Here is a 21,282-nt window from a genome sequence, read left to right on the forward strand (position 1 = left end):
GACAGTCTGAGTTCCTTCCCAGAACCATGGTAGAAAGACAGAGCCAGTTCCTTGGTATTGACCTCCAGCTTCCACACACACACACATAGTGCATGTATGTGCCTATGTGTACACACACACACACACACACACAATGAGTCAATGTTTTAAAAGAAATAAAATCTGAGACACAGTAGAAGTTGCAATACCTGTAGACTTGGAGATGTTAAAGAACTTGAAGAAAGAGATTCCCCAAGTGTCTGCAAATAGGCCATAGTTAAGATGCATTGATTTATTCCCTGGCATTTGGAATTGCATGATGGTAATATGATAGGATGAAACAGAATCAAATACGATAAATGAAATAATGAAAATAAGAAATAACTCCACAAGTTAAGAAAAAATTTAGGTTGTCTTCAACCATCTTGAGTGTGACCATGGGCAGAGTAAAAAAGGATTCAATTTGATTTTTCCACTATGGGGCTCAAACAGTATGGTTAGAAAATTTAGATATTTGTTCTGTGTTGCAGAATATTCCTTTACATTGTGTGAGTATGTGTCACTGTGATTGGTTTAATAAAGAGCTAAATGACCAATAGCTAGTCAGGAAAAGGCTAGGTGGGACTTCTGAGTACAGAAAAGACTCAGAGAGGAAGTAGGTTGGAGTTGCCAGCCAGATTCAGAGGAAGCAGGACATGCAGAAAGAGAGGTAAAAGCCACACGCCGCATGACAGCATGTAGATTAATAGAAATGAGTTAATTTAAGTTATAAGAGCTAGTTAGAAACAAGCCTAAGCTAAGGCCAAGCTTTCATAATTCATAAGAAGTCTCCATGTTGTTGTTTGTGAGTTGGCTAGTGGGACAGAGAAAGACTCGTTACAGTTCTGTAATAGAAATGTGGTGATTTGAATAAGAATGGCCCTCACAGGCTCACGTATTTGATTGGTTAGTCAACATGGCAGGACACTATTTGAGCAGGATTAAGAACTGTGGCCTTATTGGTAGAAATGTGTCACAGGGGTGAGCTTGGAGATTTCAAAAGCCCACACCTGGCCCAATCTTCGTCTCTTCTCTCTCGATGTGTTTTTCTGTCTCTGTCTCTCCCTCTGCCTCCAGATTAGGAGGTAACTCTCAGCTTCTGCTCCAGTGCCGGGAGTGCCACCATGCCCCCACCTTGCCCCCAAATGGTGATAATGGACTAACCCTCTAAAACTGTAAACACCCCCCAGTTAAATGTTTCCTTTTAGAAGAGCTGCCTTGCTCATGGTGTCTTGTCATACAACATCTCAACTCACACAGTAAAATGCAATGAATTATCAACATTCACTTTATTATTTCACTTCCTTAATAGAGACAATTGTTATCCATCATAAGTGGTTTGGAAAAAGAGATCTACTAGAAGAAACTGGAGCCAGAGATATTGGATTCAAATTTCACTTCTGCACTTTCTATTTATTTATCCAGGCTGTGTGTGTGTGTGTGTGTGTGTGTGTGTGTGTGTGTGTGTGTGTTTACAGCTGGTGCTGGGATAAATGCAGAACCTTGCATTGAACATGCTAAACACAGAATTATATATCTCAGCCTCCAAGTCACCTTTTAAAAAGCTTTTAAGAACATTTATTTACATTGTGTGTGTCTCTGTATGGATGCTCACCTGTCATGGTATGTATGGAGGCCAGAGGACAGTTTTTAAGGACTCAGTTTTGTCCTTCCACCGGGTGGGTGCTGGATATTGAACTCAAGTCCTCAGGCTTGGCAGCAGGTTCCTCTACCCTGAGTCATCTAGATGGCCCCATGTCTCTTCTTACACTGAAAGGTTTCTGCTAATTATGTAAAAAAAAAAGGCTATAATAGTACTGAATTTATGTTGATAAAATAAGATGATATTATATAAAATGAAGGTCCTTATTTATAAGTTATACAAAATAAAATCTTAAAGTTAAAATGAATTTTATTTTAAATTAGCCTCATTACACCATAATTAAACTCATAGGAAGACAGAGGAAATATGATTGACAAACGTTGATGATTATAAAACGTACTCTCTGCAATTTGTCTAGTTATGGGGTATTGCAGTAATCACTGCCCACTTCAGAGAGAAGCTTCTGTGACTAAAGCTTATGGCAGCAGCAATCTATGGGCATACATGTGAGTTTTCAGAACTCATTTAGTAATCTGGCAGGCCCATCATGTCCATTTTGCAGGACAACAGCTGTACCTTTCCTGCTAGGGCTGTGGGCATCCCACCCACCTCTGCCACAGGCTTTGGACCAGGTTTACGGCAGCAGATGTGAATTCCCTCTTTCCTGCTAGGGCTGTGAGCATCCCACCCACCTCTGCCACAGGCTTTGGACCAGGTTTACGGCAGCAGATGTGAATTCCCTCTTTCCTGCTAGGGCTGTGAGCATCCCACCCACCTCTGCCACAGGCTTCGGACCAGGTTTACGACAGCAGATGTGAATTCCTTCCTGTATATGGGGTTTCCAGTCCAACCAGAAAGTGTCTGGCTACTTCCACATCAGTCATGCCTTTATCGCAGCAGTGGACATGTACTGTGTGTCAGGTTGCTAGTGTAGCATGCGTGGTCTGCAGATATGGACAAATGGGGCCACAGAAACAGGATATCCACATGTAGAAGAAAAGAGCTAGGTCTATATAGCCCGCCTTTCACAAGAACTGACTCTCAGTGGACCAAAGACCTTAATGTGAGACAAGGAACTAAAAAGTGTCAGAGGAAATGTAGAGAAAGACATTCAAGATCTAAACATAGGCAAGGCTGTTCTCAATGAGTCTCCAGTTGTTCAGGAAACAAGACAATTGATAAATGGGAATTTAGGAACTTAAAAATCTTCTGTACTACAAAACGGTAGTTAATCAAGTGAAAGACAGACTACAGACAGAGAAAACCTTGGCAGGCCAAGCATTTGACTGCTTTGTCCGTTTAGAGGGTGTGGTCCTTAGTGCCCGAATCTCTGCTGCCAGCCCCAACTCTGCACATCTGCCTTCCTGAGATAGTCATTCAGTTTTCCATGGAAGACTAGGAGTCCTGATGGTCAGAAGTGTATTCATCTCTGAGACACTCCTTCCCATCAGCCCAGGTCTCTTTGGCTTTGGTGTCAGTGGCAATCGTGGATGACATTTCACTGGATGCTTGGGGAGGTCTGAGTCACTGCTCTTCTGTTTGATGTCTGCTGTATAGCTCTGCTTGGTGGCATCATCGTTCATGTCCGTCATCCAGGCCAGAAGACATTCTTCACATTGGTCACCTTAAAGACACATTATCTTCTCCCTACCACTCTTCTTATTCTTGCTTTTATCACCAGCTTTTGCCTCAGTCACAGGAACCCACTTCATAAGAACATGTCACCAATGGTCACTCACTTTTTATCTGTTTGTGCACTTTCTCAGCTTTCATGACCCTCTTGACATCACCTCTGGTCAGGATTTCCTTCTGGGCTGGAACCTAGCTACCTGACAAAGTTCTCACTGAGCTAGAAAGCCTGGGATGCACACCGGGGTCCTGCTTGTGCTCCGTGGCAGCTACAGTCACATCCATCCAAGTATCTGGTGACCAAACTCTCAGGTCTTTGATGTGTCTGGACTCATCTTGTGTTTACTCTTACCAAACTGATGTGTTGGAACCGAGCAATGCCAGACAACTACTATCTTGAGATTGTAGTATGGAAGGAGTTAGCTTCTTTCTGGTCAGCAAGCTCACCTCAGATAAAGGATATCCCCGTCTTACAGAGTGGCTCTGAAAATTCATAAACCCTAGTTGGGGAGGCGGCTCAGTGGCTAAGGTGCTTTCCTTGCAAGCTTGAGTGCTAACTCACTCAAATGCCTGGTGGGGTGGCAGCCTGCCTGTAATTCCAGCCTTGGAAGCCAGGGGCAGGCTAGCCCTAGAGGAAGCTGAGTAGTGAGATTAACTATTTTGGTGAGCTCTGTGTTTGCCTGAAAGATCCTGACTCAGTAAAATGGAAGATGGAGGATGATTCCTGACACCAACCTCAGTCTCATGCATGCAGGTGAGCACAAATGTGCATGCGCATCACACACACACACACACACACACACACACACACACACACACACACACGCCGATCCAATCATAAAGATATACATGCAGGCATACACATGAAAAATGGAAACTGCTGTCCTTTAAGGAAATTAGGAAACAAACCGACAAAGCCAAAGAAACCAAGCACAAGGCTTTCTCTCCCCCTCCCCATTTCTGTGGCAATGTTACGATGTGTAACACAGGAAGAAAATTCAGGAAAGGTGCGTGTCATCAGAGCCGTGTGAAGCCTGGGGGGCAGGGGGGGGGCAAGTTCCTCCTCTGAGTCCCAGGCCTTCAACCTTTCCCATCTGCAAGACTAGGAATGACTCCTGGGCAAATGTTATTTCTTTGGGTTTATTGTATCGAGTAGATGAATTTCTAAATGGTCTTATTAAATAAAAACACAGAGCCAAATATAGGGGTGAAAGCCTTAGAGCAGAGAAATAGGAAAAGCCACCAGCCAACCTTACCTCACCAGCTCAGCAGCTTCCAAATGCCATGACTTCCTGTCTATCCGCGTCTTTATTGCCTTGCTGTTCTGCCCTCTCATTGGTTCTCTTAGCCCAGCTACTTCACTTCCTCTTCCTACACAGCTCTATCACTTTCTGTCTGTCTGTATAGACCTCCAGGTCTCTACGGTTGGCACTGGAATTAAAGGCGTGTGTCACCATGCTTGGCTCTGCTCCCTAGTATGGCCTTGAATACACAGAGACCCTGTCTGCTAAGTGGTCGGATTAAGGGCATGTGCTACCACTGCCTGACTTTTGTGTTTACTTAAAGTGGCTTGCTATTTCCTCTGATCTCCAGGCAAACTTTATTTATTAACATACAAATAAAATATCACCACATTTCAGCACAAATAAAATATCGCCATAGTATCAATACTATGATAGTGAAATAGAGGGGACAAATGTCTCTCTTTAAAATATCTGCTCTCCTGCCAGGACAGTTGCATTCTGACACCTTTTTTTCTGTTATTCCTCTGCTCATGGCTCCTGGGAGAGCCCATGACAAAAAGGAAGTGCTGGAGTATTTCCCTTCATGACAACCATTGAGGGATATAAATGTGGACAACTGTTACTCGTTTCTTCTTAACTTGCAGTTCTAGCTCCCTGGCGACAGAATCACCTCCAGTTCTTTCCCCAAGGATGCAAGAGATCTAAAACCGTGTGATGGGTGGGCACAGCGGGGTGGGAGGCGGGTAAGGATCTGTCCTTTCAGCTTTCTAGACTCCTTGAGTAGGGCTTAGATTGCCTAGAATGAATTTTGTAAAAAATAATGCAAACTTACTTTTAATAGACTTGATTAAGTTAATGATTTGATATGTTAGAACATTAAGACACAACAATCAGTATTATACATATACACATACATACATACATGTGTGTATATATATACACATGTGTGTATATATATATGTATATATATATATATCATGGAGAAATGTGTGTATATATATACACATGTGTGTATATATATATATGTATATATATATATATATATATATATATATATATCATGGAGAAATGTGTGTAAACAGTAACTGATAACCAGTTTGTCAGGGTAACTCTCATCATTCAGCAATAACAACATCCCTCCTCATCAGGACAAAGGGGCTGAGAAGAGCAGAGCCAAGTTTTAGAACTAGCCTAACGTTTAGCATTATACAAGCTTATATCAAGGTAGTAAAAGGTTTCAAGTTTAGTGTTAAAGGAGGTTTAGGGAGGCAATGGGGTGACTTATTGTTTGAGGGTAAGAAGTTTATATTAGCGTTAATAACACTGAGGACAGACAGCAGCACACAGGGGCTCTGAAGCAAGATCTGTCTCACAAGCACATGGCCTCTCCTCACCTCCACTATTTTGTTTTCCTTCTCTGGCTTTGGGGAAGAAATAGATACTAATTTCTCCAGCGTTTTCCCCAGTGCTAAGGAGAAGCAAAATGTCCCATGACAGGGATGGAGGAATAGGAAGCAGATGGTAAGAATCTGAGTTCTACCTGCCTAGAAACCCTGAACTAGTCTTAAGATTGTGCAGTGCTAGACTTTTAAGGAAAGAAAATTTATTATTATAATATTTAATTTAATGTTGTGATACTTTAGGACATTTAGGCAAATGGCAGTTTGGTGGGGGAATGCCTGTAACACCAGCATTAGAAATTCCAAAGTATGTCAAGGTCAGCCTGTGCTATGCACTGACTGCCAGGTCAGCCTGTGCTACATAGTGAGCATTAGGTCCCCCAGCTCTAAAATTCATCATGGCAAAGCAGTTCACAATATACATACCTTTAGCTCATAGAGAATATGTGTAAACGTAATTCCCATGCTTCTCACTGAGCATGCAAGACATTAGGAACACGGATGTCTCTGCTAATCAGAACATAGGGGCTAAGACCAGCATAACCAAGTTCTAAAAATGTTTTAATATTTAGGGAAAGAGAATCGTGTGTCACTGTGAAACCGGTGTGAAAGGAGAGAATGAAATCTACCCAATAGAAGAAAAGAAAGCAGGACATTAGAATGAGAACACTCCATGTCGCTCTGATTTCTGGAGAAGAATTGTTTTCAAGCCTGGAGCTGTGAAGGTACAGGACACGCTTCTGATGCTTATAAAGACGGAGAGCCATCGACCCACTGCTCCAGCCCATCAGACTCTGAAAGGTGACATCACGAAGAGTCATGAGAGAGAGGAAAAGCCACTTGATTATATTTCTGGATGGCAGCATATAGCAATGTCCAATGTATGTTCCGGGTGTAGACATGTTCAAGCCACCACCTGCTTTGATGTAGCAGAGCAAGTTGGAGCTTATGAGAACATTAACAATCCAAAAGAGGAGGAGAAAGGGAAGAACTTGCCATGAGGTCTGTGGTTTGAGCTTTGTCCAAAGGGTGGTCCTGGGACTGATCGTGACAGCCTGGACCATGCTAAGGAGACAGGTGGTGCAGATGGAGAGGCCCCGGGCCATCCTTGCCAGATAAACCGCAGCTTTACAGCCAGTATCGCCGAGGAAGTTTCTGAAATAAAACACTGTGGCTATGTCTCTGATTCCCGTGGTACAAATAATAATCATATTAGAAAATGCCAAGTGGATGATAATAAAATCCACAGGCTTTTTCTCAGTGCCCAAGACAGACATGTATACATGTCTCGCAAATATTAGGTTATTTCCCACAATTCCAGGTCCAGCAAGAGAAAGGAAGATTACTGTGTGGAGAATATTATTCCACTTCATCTTCTGACTTCATGCACAGCGCTAGGGAAAATCATTTGAGAAATACATGTAAGATTTTCTGTTTATTCTGATGAAAATAATTATATCAATTATGTAAACACATATGGCTCTTTCCTTGATGGTGCCTGATCATATTCTTTATTTTCCTGGTTTGTCTATTTTCCATTCCCACAGAAGTGGTGCTAGCTACAATCAGGGCATAAACTTCATTAATCCTGCTTTCACAAAGACCCTTCTTTGAATTCCTTCATCCTTCATCAACAGTCACATGACCATGCTCTTCCCAGACATAAACTAAATGCATAGCATCGCTTTGCCAGTTTTCCAAACAACACAGTCCTAACAGGCCTCTTCCTTTTCCCTCCTCACACCCAGTGTGACCTCAGGCTCCTGGACTGTGCTGGCTCCTCATCCTGGTCCTCTTCACTGCCCATATGCAACTATCACCTGATTGTTGAACTAATAAAAAGCTTGCAGCTTCTCAGAAAGCTGTTCTTGGTGAAGTGGTCCAGTTTCTCAGGGAGATGATATGGTATTCTCCTCTTCCCAAGCCCGTTGATCATAAATTATACAGATGTTAGTGAATTAGTGGGGCATGAAAGTCTAGATCAGTGGTCTCAATGTGGAACTACGTGTGAGTAAAAGTTGTGTTCCCAATCAGCATGGGTAGAATCATACTGAAGACGATTTCCTGTTTACTCCAATTTATCCTGTTTTTTTCTCTTTCTTTTGTGAACACTGCCCCTGCCCCCACCCCCCCCAAAAAAAAAAAAAAACACCAGGAAAGTGTTCCTGTAGCATCTTAACAAAGGCATGTGTTGCTAATAGTTTTAAGGTTAGTTCAGTTTAGTGATGTTCTCAGTCAGAAATGCCCCAGCCTGTGAGTACCCCCCAATATCTCACACTGTGATTGTCACCATTTTAGGAATGGTATCTTTTTCTTTTTTTTTCTTTTGTTTACTTCAATCAAAATGAGGCCTTTGAAGCAGAAGCCTATTCTATTTGTTTCATCCTCCCCAAAACACATAGAACTTCACATGGCAACTTTAATTTCTGTCTGTCCTCCATAATTTGACACCTCGTTCACATCAAAATCAGTTCTTAATTACTTTTTGTTTTCTTTTGTTTTGTTTTTTCGAGACAGGGTTTCTCTGTGTAGCTTTGTGCCTTTCCTGGAACTCACTCTGTAGACTAGGCAGGTCTCGAACTCACAAAGATCCACCTGGCTCTGCCTCCTGAGAGCTGGAATTAAAGGTGTGAGCCACCACCGCCAGGCTGAATTACTTTGAACCCCTCCCAGGCAAATGTTAGCATTCACCCTTACCTTTCCACAGACTATGTGCTGTATCCACAGCTGATCTTTGCCAGCTATCATGCCTTATTGAACCCTGATTGGAGTTTCATCTCTTATGCTTTCTCTGCTCTCGGAAGGCTGTTGCCTATGTACGAGCTCCCTTCCTGCACTGGGCAATGAGCAGGCCCCAGAGACGCTGGTTCTGAATGTAGTTTATAAATATTGGCAGAATATCTGCTCAAAAAGTTTGTAGGTTGCTCAACGAAACTGTTGGTTTTAAAACTGCACTTTAATCACAGAGATGAACTGACAGAGGAATTTTGAGAAACGTTTGAATCGGGCTCTTGGATTAAGGTTGATAAAGCTGAGGACCCTCCAGAGTCTATTCTGTCTGGGTGGCCCACTCGGCAAGTGTTTAGCACTTCTTCACTTGTGCAGTGATGTGAGCTTTCAGGCTTCACACAACTTAGTGATGGGCATGGGTTATCCTCTAAGAACTTGCCAACATTGCATTATTTTCTCTTGAAGTGCTTCTGTACTGAACTGCTTATAATTTGATACCTTTTCAGATGTACCTATGTGATCTCCTAGATGCCAATAGCAAAATTTATAACCATGAAATTGTCTTTGATTTCATGTTTCACAGTGTCAGAACTTAGCTGGAAAAATCTCTCTCTCTCTCTCTCTCTCTCTCTCTCTCTCTCTCTCTCTCTCTCTCTCTCTCTCCCTCTCTCTCTCTCTCTCATACACACACACACACACACACACACACACACATCTATTCCAGGGTGATTGGGAATATACATTTATATACATCTTCATATGCATATTTAATATGCTTTCTCAACCATTACTCCTCCAGCATGTAAGAAATAGCAAAAAGCAACCTGTGTGAAACTAATCAAGTCAGGGTTTTCCTTCAGAAATAGATCATGGACTCTAGGGGGAGATGCAAGGTCCAGATACATGGAAGATAAATCAGTAAATCAGAGAAAGATTATTGCAAAATCAGCAAGCTTTGTGACCAGCTATCCTGTCTGTCAGACCCCGCCTTTCTACCCGCTCTGCTCCTGGCTTTGAACAGTTCACTGGGCCCCTTTAAGGCTCACTAAGGTAGGGATGGAGCCTGGCACCATTCACTTGTGTTGTGAGGATTCACTGGAGCGGAGGAGCTAGAGCTCAGGACCTGCCTGCCCAGTGTCAAACACTCTAACAGCACTGTTCTCCGGCTTTGTGTCATGTCACTTTCCCCCACGATTCTCTGCACTTGCACACCGTGTGAAGGTTTGAGTCTGGACAGGGAAGCTTCAGGAACAACAAAACCACAACAAAGAAGGGCAAAGCCACCCAACCCCCTTCTGAGAAGCTGAAGGACTCCAGATCTCAGATACTGTTGAGCAGAACCCTTCACTCCTGAGGACAAACACACAAACTGGAGACCACAGAGAGGAAAAGCTCCTCACACTCAGGCTCAGATCTCAGCCCGTGTCTCCTAGACCTGCCTGGGCTGTCATGAGCATCTCTGGCCCAGAGCACCCGACGCAGCTGCACACAGCTCCCTCATGGACCTGGAAACTTTCCTGCATGGCAGGTGGGAATGAGGGACAGCTTTTTCCCTGGATCTTGTCACCTTCCTCTTTCACAGTGACAGAGGAGCCCAGACCCTTCTCTTCAGTCGCTTCTCTCCCCATCCTACCTCACAGCATCTCTGTCAGGGGGAAAGCAGCTTCAGGCCACCATGACGGGATGGAGCACTCACCTGCGGAGTCTGTGCGGGGCTCAGGGTGGGCGTTCCCACAGCACAGCCAGGCCCATTTATCACCCTTAGCCCTGTGTTCCCAGCAACTGTCACTGCAGTTAGGATGTCACCCTCAGGACTTCCCTTCTCCAGGGGAAAGGGCTCCTTATGCACCTCTCTGTCCTGGATGGCACCTCTGCGCTCTCCCTGGAGCCCTGCCATTTGCCTAGGCAGAAACTTTCTGTTCCTAATTACAGTCCCTGTGTGGTGACGAGGAGGGCTGTGAGGACGAACAGCACCCGAGTTTCCTGGCTCCTGGGAATTAAGTATCTAGCACACGTGGTACACATACATATATGCCGGCAAACACAGAGATACAATGATAAATAAAAGACAGATAAGATAAAATGAATCAATCTAATAAAAAATAAAGGTTTAAAGAAAAATACAAAGAAGCTCAGTAACACCATGAACAAAAGTAGTTCAGGGCCTGAGTCAGTGGTTGGTCTTCAGATGTGGTGTTCGGGGTGGGGCAGCAGGGGACATTTGGGAGGTCTGTCTGTCTGTTTCTTGCTCTGAGTGCTGACTCTACAGAGGAGTTCTCCATTTCTCCTCCTGTTTGTATGTAGTTGTATGTAGTTGTATGTAGTTAGAGGTTCACTGTCAAGCAATGGGCTTCTGTCTCTTGATGATCAGATTGTTCAGTCATTGCCCAGATCCCGTGGAGAAGGGTCATGTATAATTAACTCGAAGGACCACATATCAGTTCTGGGTCTCTAACAGCAGCTTGAGAAATGAAGTTGAGTTCTCACTTGCCCTCAGACAGCAGAGCAGATCCAAGGAGAGAGCAGTGGACTCACCGTCCACACAGTCACCTCTGCAGAGCGGGTTAGCTCACACTCCCCTCCTCCACCCCTGCTTCCCCTCCTTCCCAGAGCCTATCTACTTCCTGGTGTGAAGGAATGCACTGAGTGGTCATATTGAACTAGTACTCAGGAGACTTTTTTCTCCAGTCACAGGAATATGTCTTGTGTCAGCTGAGGTGGATAAGCTAGGTGGTGGGTAGAAAAGATGAGGCTCCTAGTCTCGCCCCGAGACACCCTGTGCTGTCCAATCCCCGGGTCTGTCTTTTACTCTCCTGAAAGGGAGGCTCTGGCCTCTCTGCTGCATCAGTCTGCGTTTTACTGAGACTTAGTGTCACTCCTGGACTGCCGGGGGCTGCTGTACAGATACATTCTCTCCTTTTATTCTTCTTCATTCTTGGGTGTACCTAACTGTGAGTTAGAGCTCTCTCTAAATTTAGGTGTGTGTGTGTGTGTGTGTGTGTGTGTGTGTGTGTGTGTGTGTGTGAGAGAGAGAGAGAGAGAGAGAGAGAGAGAGAGAGAGAGAGAGAGATCACTGTATATTGTGCACAGAGCTCACATGTAGCCTCTCCCTGTAGTGTGTAGGATATAAACTCTCCTAGCCTGTGGCTTCCAAGGTTTCCACTCTTGATCATAAAGAGTTCTGGAAAGCTGTGGTCATGCTCATTTCTGTACTGCTGCCTCAATATAGCATAGTGTAGTAGTTCCTTAAACTGTCATATAGACCCTGATGTTTTTCTGCTTGATACATTTAGTTTTTTTGGGTAATATTTCTCACTGCTTTTAATTTGGCTTGTTGAGTTTTCCATTTCTAATGTTTCTGTTTATTGATGAATTTTCTTGCTAAACATCTCATCTGTGCTGCTGACTTCCTGGTTTACATCCTGAATGTACTGCATGGTCTTTCATCCTCCTTTTCTGAATCCTCTTTAAGGTCACTGATCATTTGAAAAACACCTTTTTTGTTGTTGTTGTCCAGTATATCAAATATTTCATTACTTTCATGTATAGTATAATATGTGTGAAGATAGGGAGATTCCCAGGGTGGATTCATAAAATTGTCTTTTAAAACCAATCCACTGGAGCCCAGAAACTCACTGAAAACAGTTGAATAAATTTTCTAAACAGGGAGGCTTGGACTGGGGTTGTGGCTGTGCACAGCTGTCAGCGCAGAAGGTTATCCAACTATTCCATTAGTAGAGGGGAAATGCTGCAGAGTCAGCCTCTGAAGTGCAGCTTTCCTTATTCCTCCATAATTATTATGTTCGCTTGGCTCAGAAGTTATCCCAGGAGTCAAGATTCTGTAACCAGTTTCCGGTTTCTCCAGACCCGTCCTCCTCTGCCCACAGCGCCAAGCTATGACCCAGCTCAGGGACCCTCTTCTGAGTCACAGAGTAGGTGGTCACTGCCTCTTCCTCCTCGGGTCCTTCTTTAAACACCGGCACAGAACAGTTATGGAGATTACTGAGGATTGTGTCTTCTCACTAAGTTCCAGCCAGGGATCTGGACAGATGAGAGTCACCTTGCTGTATCTACACCACAGGCACTTCAAGGTCATTGGTGTTTTTGGTACTTTTATTCCTTGAACACTAAACTACAAATGGGACTCAAAATCTTGACTGGATTTGAATCCCACCACCCCCACTTCAAAAAGCCAATAGCCTTATACACAGCTTTAAGGAAACCTGTACAATTCACTGTTGTGGGATATTAGTTGAAGGTGTGTTACATCTTTTTATGCTGTTGAATATTTGTTTACTGATGCAAAGATGTGTTGCATTCTTTTATGTTGAATTTGTTTAACTCTGTGAAGCTGTGTGACTTCGCCTGTTAAAACACCTGAATGGTCTAATAAAGAGTTGAACAGCCAATAGCTAGGCAGGAGAGGGATAGGCAGGGCTGCCAGGCAGAGGGAATAAATACAAGAGCAGAGAGAAGAGGAGGGAGTGAGAAAAGGAGAAGGAGAGGAGGATGCCAGGGGTCAGCCACCCAGCCACCCAGCCAGCCACAAGTAAGAAAGAAAGAAAGGTATATAGAATTAGTGAAGGGTGAAATCCCAGAGACAAAAGTTAGACGGGATGATTTAAGAAAAACTAGCTAGAAATAAGCCAAGCTAAGGCTGTGCATTCGTAAGTAAGAATAAGTCTCCATGTGTGATTTATTTGGGAGCTGGTTGGCGTGCCCCAAAGAGTCAAAGAATAAAGGGGAAAAAAACTGCAATTCATCTGTCTTAGGGATGCTTCTCTCTGTCACATGCTGTCCCACCTAGGAGGGCCTTTCCATGCCAAGTACTGTAAACAACTGTGGGCACAGGGCTAACAGTACAGGTGGGAGAAGTATCCCTAATCCAGAAGCGAGAGCAGTGCTGGGCTGGCCTCGGAGGAGGCTTCTGGTCACTGGTTCTGTCCTGGGGGGAGCCTAGTCACTGTCTTTCAGATGTGAATCAATGAGCATTACTAAGTGATAAATTTTGCACAAAAAAAAAAGAGGCTAAAAACTCTTGTGCCATAAATAAAAGAATGAAGAACCCTGAGATCTACTGTCATGCCCTCCAAGTGAATGTGAATTGGGCTTGGGATTCAGCATCTGAAGATTATTAAGAGAGCCTTTTGAAGAAGGAGTGGGGAGAAGGCAAGTAATTGAGTTTTGTGGTGGGTCTCTTTCCTTCAGGAGTGACATGTCCTGTCTTAGTTAGGGTTTCCTTGGCCGTGAAATAACATCATGACCAAAGCATGCTGGGAAGGTGTCATCACTTCAGAGGCTGGAGGACCCAATTCAATTGAGCCGGTAAGTGAGGCAAGTGAAGTCATATGAGTCAAGTTCATCTGAATTCATGTTGTAAACAGTGATAACGGGAGCTGAGGACGGCAGGAGCGTGTCCTTTAAACAAAGGACACTTTAAACATGTATACAATTGTCAATAACAAACAAGCAATGGTAAGTAATGTCAAATTAAACCCCTCCTTTTGCCACACCTGGAGGGAGCACAAAAACACATTCCAAGAACATTTCCATGTTGTGAAGCATCTGAGCCACGAGACTTTTCTCCTCTTTCCTCTGAGGGTTTCCACGAGCACTCAGCATTCTCCTCAAATGACTCAACTCCTAGGCTGTGTTCTGACATCTCCCCCTTTTTTATGTTTTTAGTTGCAGGATATCCAGTGGTTCTGATCTGAGATGTAGTAGATAAATCTGCCATTTGATGCATGAGTATCCTACAAGTAAGCAAATTATAAACATAATGTACTCACTTGGTAGCCCAGGCTGGCCTCGAACTCACAGAGATCCGCCTGCCTCTGCCTCCCGAGTTCTGGGATTAAAGGCGTGCGCCACCACTGCCCGGCTATTTTGTGTGTTTATGTGTGTGTCACAGCATGCATGTGGAAATCAGAGGACAACACGTGGGAGTCAGTGAAAGTATTATATTAGACCAGTGAAAGTATTATATGCTATACTCTGCGACCAAGAATGAGAATCGAAACTACATCTGGTACTACTAGTTACATTATTATATTTATCAGAAAAATCTATTGAATAGCTTGAAAAGAGACCCATATTGTTGGGTAGTTCTGGAATCTGGTAGAACATAAACTCATATTTGCCCTTTTATAGGAATACAAATGTTATGATTGTCCTGTGCAAATAGGTAGTGATTCAAATCTTAAAGAAAAATTAAACTCTGTCCCTTCTTCAGATGAATGAATGATTCTATTACTGCCCCAAGGTCCAGTCATAAACACGGAGTCATTAGTGAAGAGAACAGGAGCTGGAGCTATCTAATCCACAAGCTGAAGCAAAAGAGGCTGAGGAACATGTACCCGCTCAGAGGCACTCACACAGCCAGCATCCCCAGAAAAGAAATTCTCAGGCGACCCAGGGCCCCATGGTCTCCATAAATAACTTCTCCCTAGGTGCGTAGGGCCTTAACTTGACCCCAGCGGACAGGCTTGTGTTCTAATGATGGAGTCGATGTCTCCTTTTGCCCTTTGGCTGGAGGGTTGCAATCTCTCTGGTGACTCCCACTGGGTCCTCACCCTCTGACATCGTCTTTGATGGCCTGGGGCCAGAGTAACCAAAGAGAAATTCATGTTTCAATGGATCCATCTGCAACAAAAGATGCATATTTTCTCCCAATTTTCTTCAGCAAATACGGCTTCCAAGTCTCAATTTAAAAAAACGAACAAATAAACAAACAAACAAAAAACCACATAAGCCCTTTTAAAGGTAGTTCAGAATGTTTTGTAGGGAAATGTGTTTTGAGCTCTTGAACATATACCACCTTGAGACAAAATTTTGAAAAATTAAGAGTAAATAAGGAAAGTGCAATAATAGCCCTTGGTGCCCCCCTTTTTATTTTTAAATAATTGTTGTTTTAATGTTCCAGGTGTTCTTTCACTTTTGCTCTGGCATTGAGGATTATAAGAAATACCTGTAAGATGGCTAGTACTTCACGCCTTACAGATGTTTTTAAATTTTTCTTACTACTATAGGCTGGTCCATGGTCAGTTCTTGTTGAAGTGGGCACTCCCACAGCAGCAAAAGTTTGTATATGGGAAGAGCACACGGCAGAAGCACTCTCTGAAGAGTGAGGTACAGCTGAAAAAAATTAGAATACGTGTCCGTGCAGATATGCAAGCACAGCATCTGAGGGACAAAAGCAAAGTGAGTGGCACCCATTCGTTATAATTCATTAGGTTTTCAATATCCAGCTATACGACTATGACAATGTAAGGGAGTGTAAACAGGACGTCCTTCCACAGTCCGTCTCACCTGTTTGAGTGGGAGGTGGTATTTATTGTCCATGAAGTTCATCAGCATCAGTGTGTGTAGTCGATGCTCCTTTTTAAAAATCGGACAGGTTAGTGCATTAGCTTGCCTATTTCCATCTGTAATAAAACCAGGAAGGTTAGAGTGTGCACGAAAATTGGTAATAAACAAAAGGACGTGTGTGGATTTTAACTAGATGTTGTAGCCCCTGTAGTAATGGGAGCAGAACAGAATGTGAAGACAAAATGGATTCAGTTTCCACCACTGGAAATAATTCTACAACATGAGCAGAATATAAAACAATATTTAAGGGATTGTGAATTAACTGTAGTAGGTTAATCAAAACAGTCAGTCCTACCTGCTGGGCTAAGGTAAAAGAAATACTAATAGATTGATCATTATTTGGATCATGAATTCCTCTTATACTGTTGGATGAGCCATCAGTAAAATAAGTGTCTGCCTATAGAGGGGGAAAAGATTAAACAAGTTTTATATTTAGAAATTTAGTTTTTATGAGCAAACCCCATAGTTTGACAGCCAGATAATGATTTCCTGCCATTCCATAGTAGTCTGCAAATAGGATCTGAAAATCCATAGAGTTCTGTAGTATTCTTAAAGATGGATGTTAATTAAAGGTAACATAATACAGCAAAGGATCAAATCCATATAATTGTTGACGTTGGGTCCTCCCCTGATTTGCTAATTGAGCAAGAAGAGTAAGGTATGCGGTTAATATTTATTTTATAGCCCTTACGGTATACATAAGTTCATTGCAAAGGCTTACCCTCTTGTGCTATAATACCCGTGGGAGACAATTTAGTGGGGAAAATAACTAAGTTTTAAGGCAGTGAAGGAGTCACACAATACACAGATGCCTCTTTTAGCCCCAATTTAAATAGTCTAGTTCTTCCTTTGCCTCTCAAGATAATATGTGAGGACTATTCAATGCACTTTCTCCTTCTCGAGTTTTAAATAGATTGGTTAGTGCATAATTAGATATTCTTAAAGTAGGATGTAGCCAATTAATATTCCCTAATAATTTCTGAAAGTCTTTAACTTTTTAAATTGTCTTGTCTAATAAATATTTTTTTGTTTGACAGTTGTTTTAGTAACTAGTTATCCCAGATATTGCACAATGTCTGATCTTTTTTTAACCAATTCAGGCACAATAATAAGCCCATTTTTATGTAGCATATCCTGATTTATGTCATATATTGATTGTAGCTCTTCCTCTTTGGAGGTGACTATCAGGATATCATTCATACAATGAATAATATAAGCCTGAGGAAAGCCTCCCTCACAGGCTCTGAAACCTTTCCTACACAGTGCTGACAGACATATCACCGAGGAGTTTGTCATGCCTTGAGGTAATACAGTCTGTTGATATCGAAGCTGAAGTTCTTTATGATTGAGTGAGGGAACAGTAAAGGTGAAATGCATCTTATCATCAGAATGAATATATGGCATAAAAGCAATTTTTTAAATCCAAAATTATTCAAGGCTAATCTTTAGGAATGAGGGTGGGTGTAGGTAAACCAGTCTGTAAAGCTCCCATTAGCCACAAGTGGCAGGAATATTGCATAAATCAATCAACAATTTTCTACTTACCAGATTTTCTTTTAATTACAAGAACAGAATTCCAGGGAGAAAAAAAAATAGTGTTCCATGTGCTCATTCTCCAACTGTTCTCTGACTAACTGGCGAAGGATTTCCGGCATTTTCCCTAGTCACTTCTGGAGTCATGTGCATGCACAGTCAGCATCCAGACAAATCGCTTAGTCGCCCCAGGGCCTTATATCCTATGTAACCTATGTGCTGTATGTAGCATGGCTACGTAAGCCCCTACATGCATGTGCTAAGTTACTTTTAAAACAGCAGACTCTGCCTGATTCTCTCTCTCTCCTTCACGTTCCCTTTTCCGGACAGGTCTGTTGCACACCCTTCCATTTCCCCTCCCTCACCAATAAACTCGTCAAGTGGGTTTCGTTGTATCTCGTGGACTGTTCTCCCGCTCAGTAAATAACATTGGTGCCGAAACCAAACAGGCTTTCCTGGCACCTCCATGCCGGGATCCTAAATCGGTTTGGTTGCATAACCAAGGGACCATTTCCCATCTGCTTGACCGCTGGATCGCTTCCCACAACACCAGCTACTTTGCGTGGTGAGTTTTCCTCCTACCTGTTGGCATAAACGCTTCCTTGGACCCTTGGAAATGACTATTGATCTTCCAGCAATCCAACTAGTGTTCTCGCAAAGCAAGGGAACCCCTGTCCACAACCTTTAAGGCTATGGACAGCCTCTTTCGCGGAACCTGGAGGAAGGAGCTGATGCAGAGGCTATGGAGGAGAGCTGCTTACTGGCTTCTGCGTGATGGCTGCTCAGCCTGCTTTTGTGTAGAACCCAGGACCATTTGCCCAAGGATGGCACCACCCACAAAGGTCTGGGAACTCCTCTATCATCAGTAATTAAGAAGATACCCTACATCTGGATCTTATGGAGGCATTTTCTCAATGGAGTTTTCCTCCTTTCAGGTAATTCTGGCTTGTGTCAGGTTGACAGAATTAGCCAGTTCGTGGCCACCATGAAACAGTAACTCTAAATCCCACAGAATACATTTGGAACAGTAGATTGGTAGCTTGTCTGGTAGTACCGGCAATGGGGCAGTGACAATCTAATGGGAATGTAGAGCCTGTTTTCACAGCTTCCCCCTGAGATTCCGGTCTCCATTTCTTCCTGCCGCCGCTGCTTATTGAATTGAAGGGTACATAGGAGGTAGCATCTTGATTGAGGTTGGGGATCTTTTCTCATACAGCTTTTGGGGGGTTGTCACCTATGTTGGGGCTAGAATTTCTGGTCATGCTGGTGAGTTTGAGTCTTTCATGCCCTATCAATTATGATCTATCCAGATAATCCAAGTAAATTGGTTCACTCAACTCAACTTGGATGGAGCCAATTCTTTGCACAGTTTTTACTCTATCTGGGGTGAATGATGTTTTTAAATGACTTCCTAAGAAAAGTCATATAATAGGGAAAATTTGAAGGTAAAGGCTGGTAAGCTCTGAGTAGCCACAGCTTTATATTTCTGATTATAGGGAGGAACCAGCCACAAGCAGGTTCACAAATGGAGGTAGTTTCTGAGGGCTGTAGGCTGCCCACCACACACTGAAGGCTCTGTTCTCTTTTGTATTTAGGCTCCACTTATTAGTAAAATCATGGGTTGTTTGTCTACATGCAGCTGACTTATTTCATTATCCTAATGTCCCACAGTTCCATGCTACTGATGACCAATTCATCCAACATAAAGAAATCATTGGCTGGACATGGTAGCTAACACTTTTAATCCCAGCACTCAGGAGGCAAGGGCAGATGGATCTCTGAGAGCTCAAGGCAAGCCTGATCTACAGAGTGAGTTCCAGGATAGCCAAGGCTATATAGAGAAACAAAAGACCCTGTCTCAAAAAACAAAAACAAAAAACAAACAAGATTTAAAAAAAGAGAGAAAAGAAAAAGAAATTATAAAGTTTGAGATGTTTATACTAATCCAATTCCAGTTGTCAAATCTTATGTACATCACCTGAAGGGTGCAAGTGAGTCACATGTCCAGGTTGCCTTCACAATCCTCTACTTATTTAGATTCTAAACTATTTCCATCATGTATTAAATTTTTAATTTATCTTCTGATCAAGATTTTGCTTTTCCCCCCAATCTACTCTGACTTTTAAGGGGAAATTGAAAATTATAATTCTATGTACCACTCAGAGTCCAGACCATCCTTGGGCATGCATTGTCAACAATTATGTATCTCCTGTCTACCCTTTTAGAAAGGTTTTTAATTATTTTAAAGTTTATTTATTTTTTATTTTTTTGGTTTTTCGAGACAGGGTTTCTCTTGTGTAGCTTTGCGCCTTTCCTGGAACTCACTTAGTAGCCCAGGCTGGCCTCGAACTCACAGAGATCCTCCTGCCTCTGCTTCCCGAGTGCTGGGATTAAAGGCGTGCGCCACCACCGCCCGGCTATTTAGTGTGTTTATGTGTGTGTCTCAGCACGCATGTGGAAATCAGAGGACAACATGTGGGAGTCAGTTTTCTTTGTCTGAGATAGATCAGGTTGTCTGGCTTGTCTGCAGGTGATTTCACCCACCGAGGCATCTCTCCAGACTCTGTCTATTCTTAGTGCTGAACAATGTCTTCATCAATCAGATTTAGCACACCTTTCTTCACTCCTTCTCCATGTTCTCACATCACTTCCTTTTGGGTCAAATTACACACTGAGAAATTGTTCATTAATCCGGCCCTTTATGTCAGTTTCTAGAAAATGGCTGTAACAGAAGAGTGTGAGACCAAGAGAAGCAATGGCTGTTACCTACAAACAAGTCACATTTACATGAGAAATGTGAAAAGAGACCCACTCCTCTTGCAGAGGATATTTGTTCCTCACCCAACACTCATATTTAGGACTCATGACTGCCTGTAGCTCTTGCTCCTCAGGACCCAGTGCCCTCTTCTGGCCTGGTGGGTACCTGTACAAATGTGGCATACACTCACACAGGCACACACACATAATAAAAATAAATCTTTATCTTAGAAAAACACCCTAATTAGTAATCTATAGCATAATACAATACACACCACTTACTTAAATGTTTTATATATACAGTGCAACCAAGCAAAATATAAATACTTGCACATCATTGTAAAGTAGAGCCATGATGCACTCAGAATATTACAGGGGGTTTAGTCAGATATGACAGAGCAGGTGTTTTTTTTTTTCAAATAAGGCATAAACCCACCTCTAACAATTCTACAATTTCATGTTCAATGATTATATTAATGAGTATTTTTCAGAATGTGTCCATCAGAGTCTTAGAACCATGTCAATATCTTATTGTGTGGATCCAATTTGGGAAATCAAGCAGAGAATCCTTCTTCTAAACAAATGTAGACTCAGCTCCTTTTGCAGCTCTTTGATGACAAAAGGCTGGATAGTGTCGTGGAGCTCACTGCGCACTGGGGCATTAACAAAGAACAGCTGCGAGCCAGCCTCAGTTGGCTTCAGTCACGTGACTTGTTCATTGCAAAAAGGCAAATCCATACCTTTTCATCAACACAGAAACTGCAGACGATATAACAGGAAACTTCACTGAGTATTTGTTTTCTAGTTTATCCCACATCTGCCGTCTTTATTCCTGCAGAGAACCTTCATGAACAGACCACCAATGAAATGCTTCGGGACGTTTAATGTCTGTGACTGGGGCGTGGGGCTTCTATGAACTGAATGCAGAGTGCACGTCCTTCTTTCCCAATTCTATAACAAGTCACAGACACTTGGAAGTATCCCAAAAGAGCCTCGTGGT

General features: G+C 42.8%; 1 protein-coding gene across 1 annotated transcript; it reads right to left on the reverse strand.

Moving 5' to 3' along the window:
* Positions 1-6,364: 6,364 nt before the first annotated feature.
* LOC114700368 (putative vomeronasal receptor-like protein 4) lies at positions 6,365-7,267 on the reverse strand. The gene has a single exon (XM_028879955.1). It carries the CDS (start codon positions 7,265-7,267, stop codon positions 6,365-6,367), a length of 903 nt encoding a protein of 300 aa, XP_028735788.1.
* Positions 7,268-21,282: the final 14,015 nt, after the last annotated feature.

Source organism: Peromyscus leucopus, chromosome 5 (assembly GCF_004664715.2).
Source record: "Peromyscus leucopus breed LL Stock chromosome 5, UCI_PerLeu_2.1, whole genome shotgun sequence".
NCBI classification, from domain to species: Eukaryota; Metazoa; Chordata; class Mammalia; order Rodentia; family Cricetidae; genus Peromyscus; species Peromyscus leucopus.

Bases quoted from the DNA above. Each gene is read 5' to 3' on its own strand.
- LOC114700368 (XM_028879955.1), bottom strand. From the start codon at position 7,267: ATGAAGTGGAATAATATTCTCCACACAGTAATCTTCCTTTCTCTTGCT.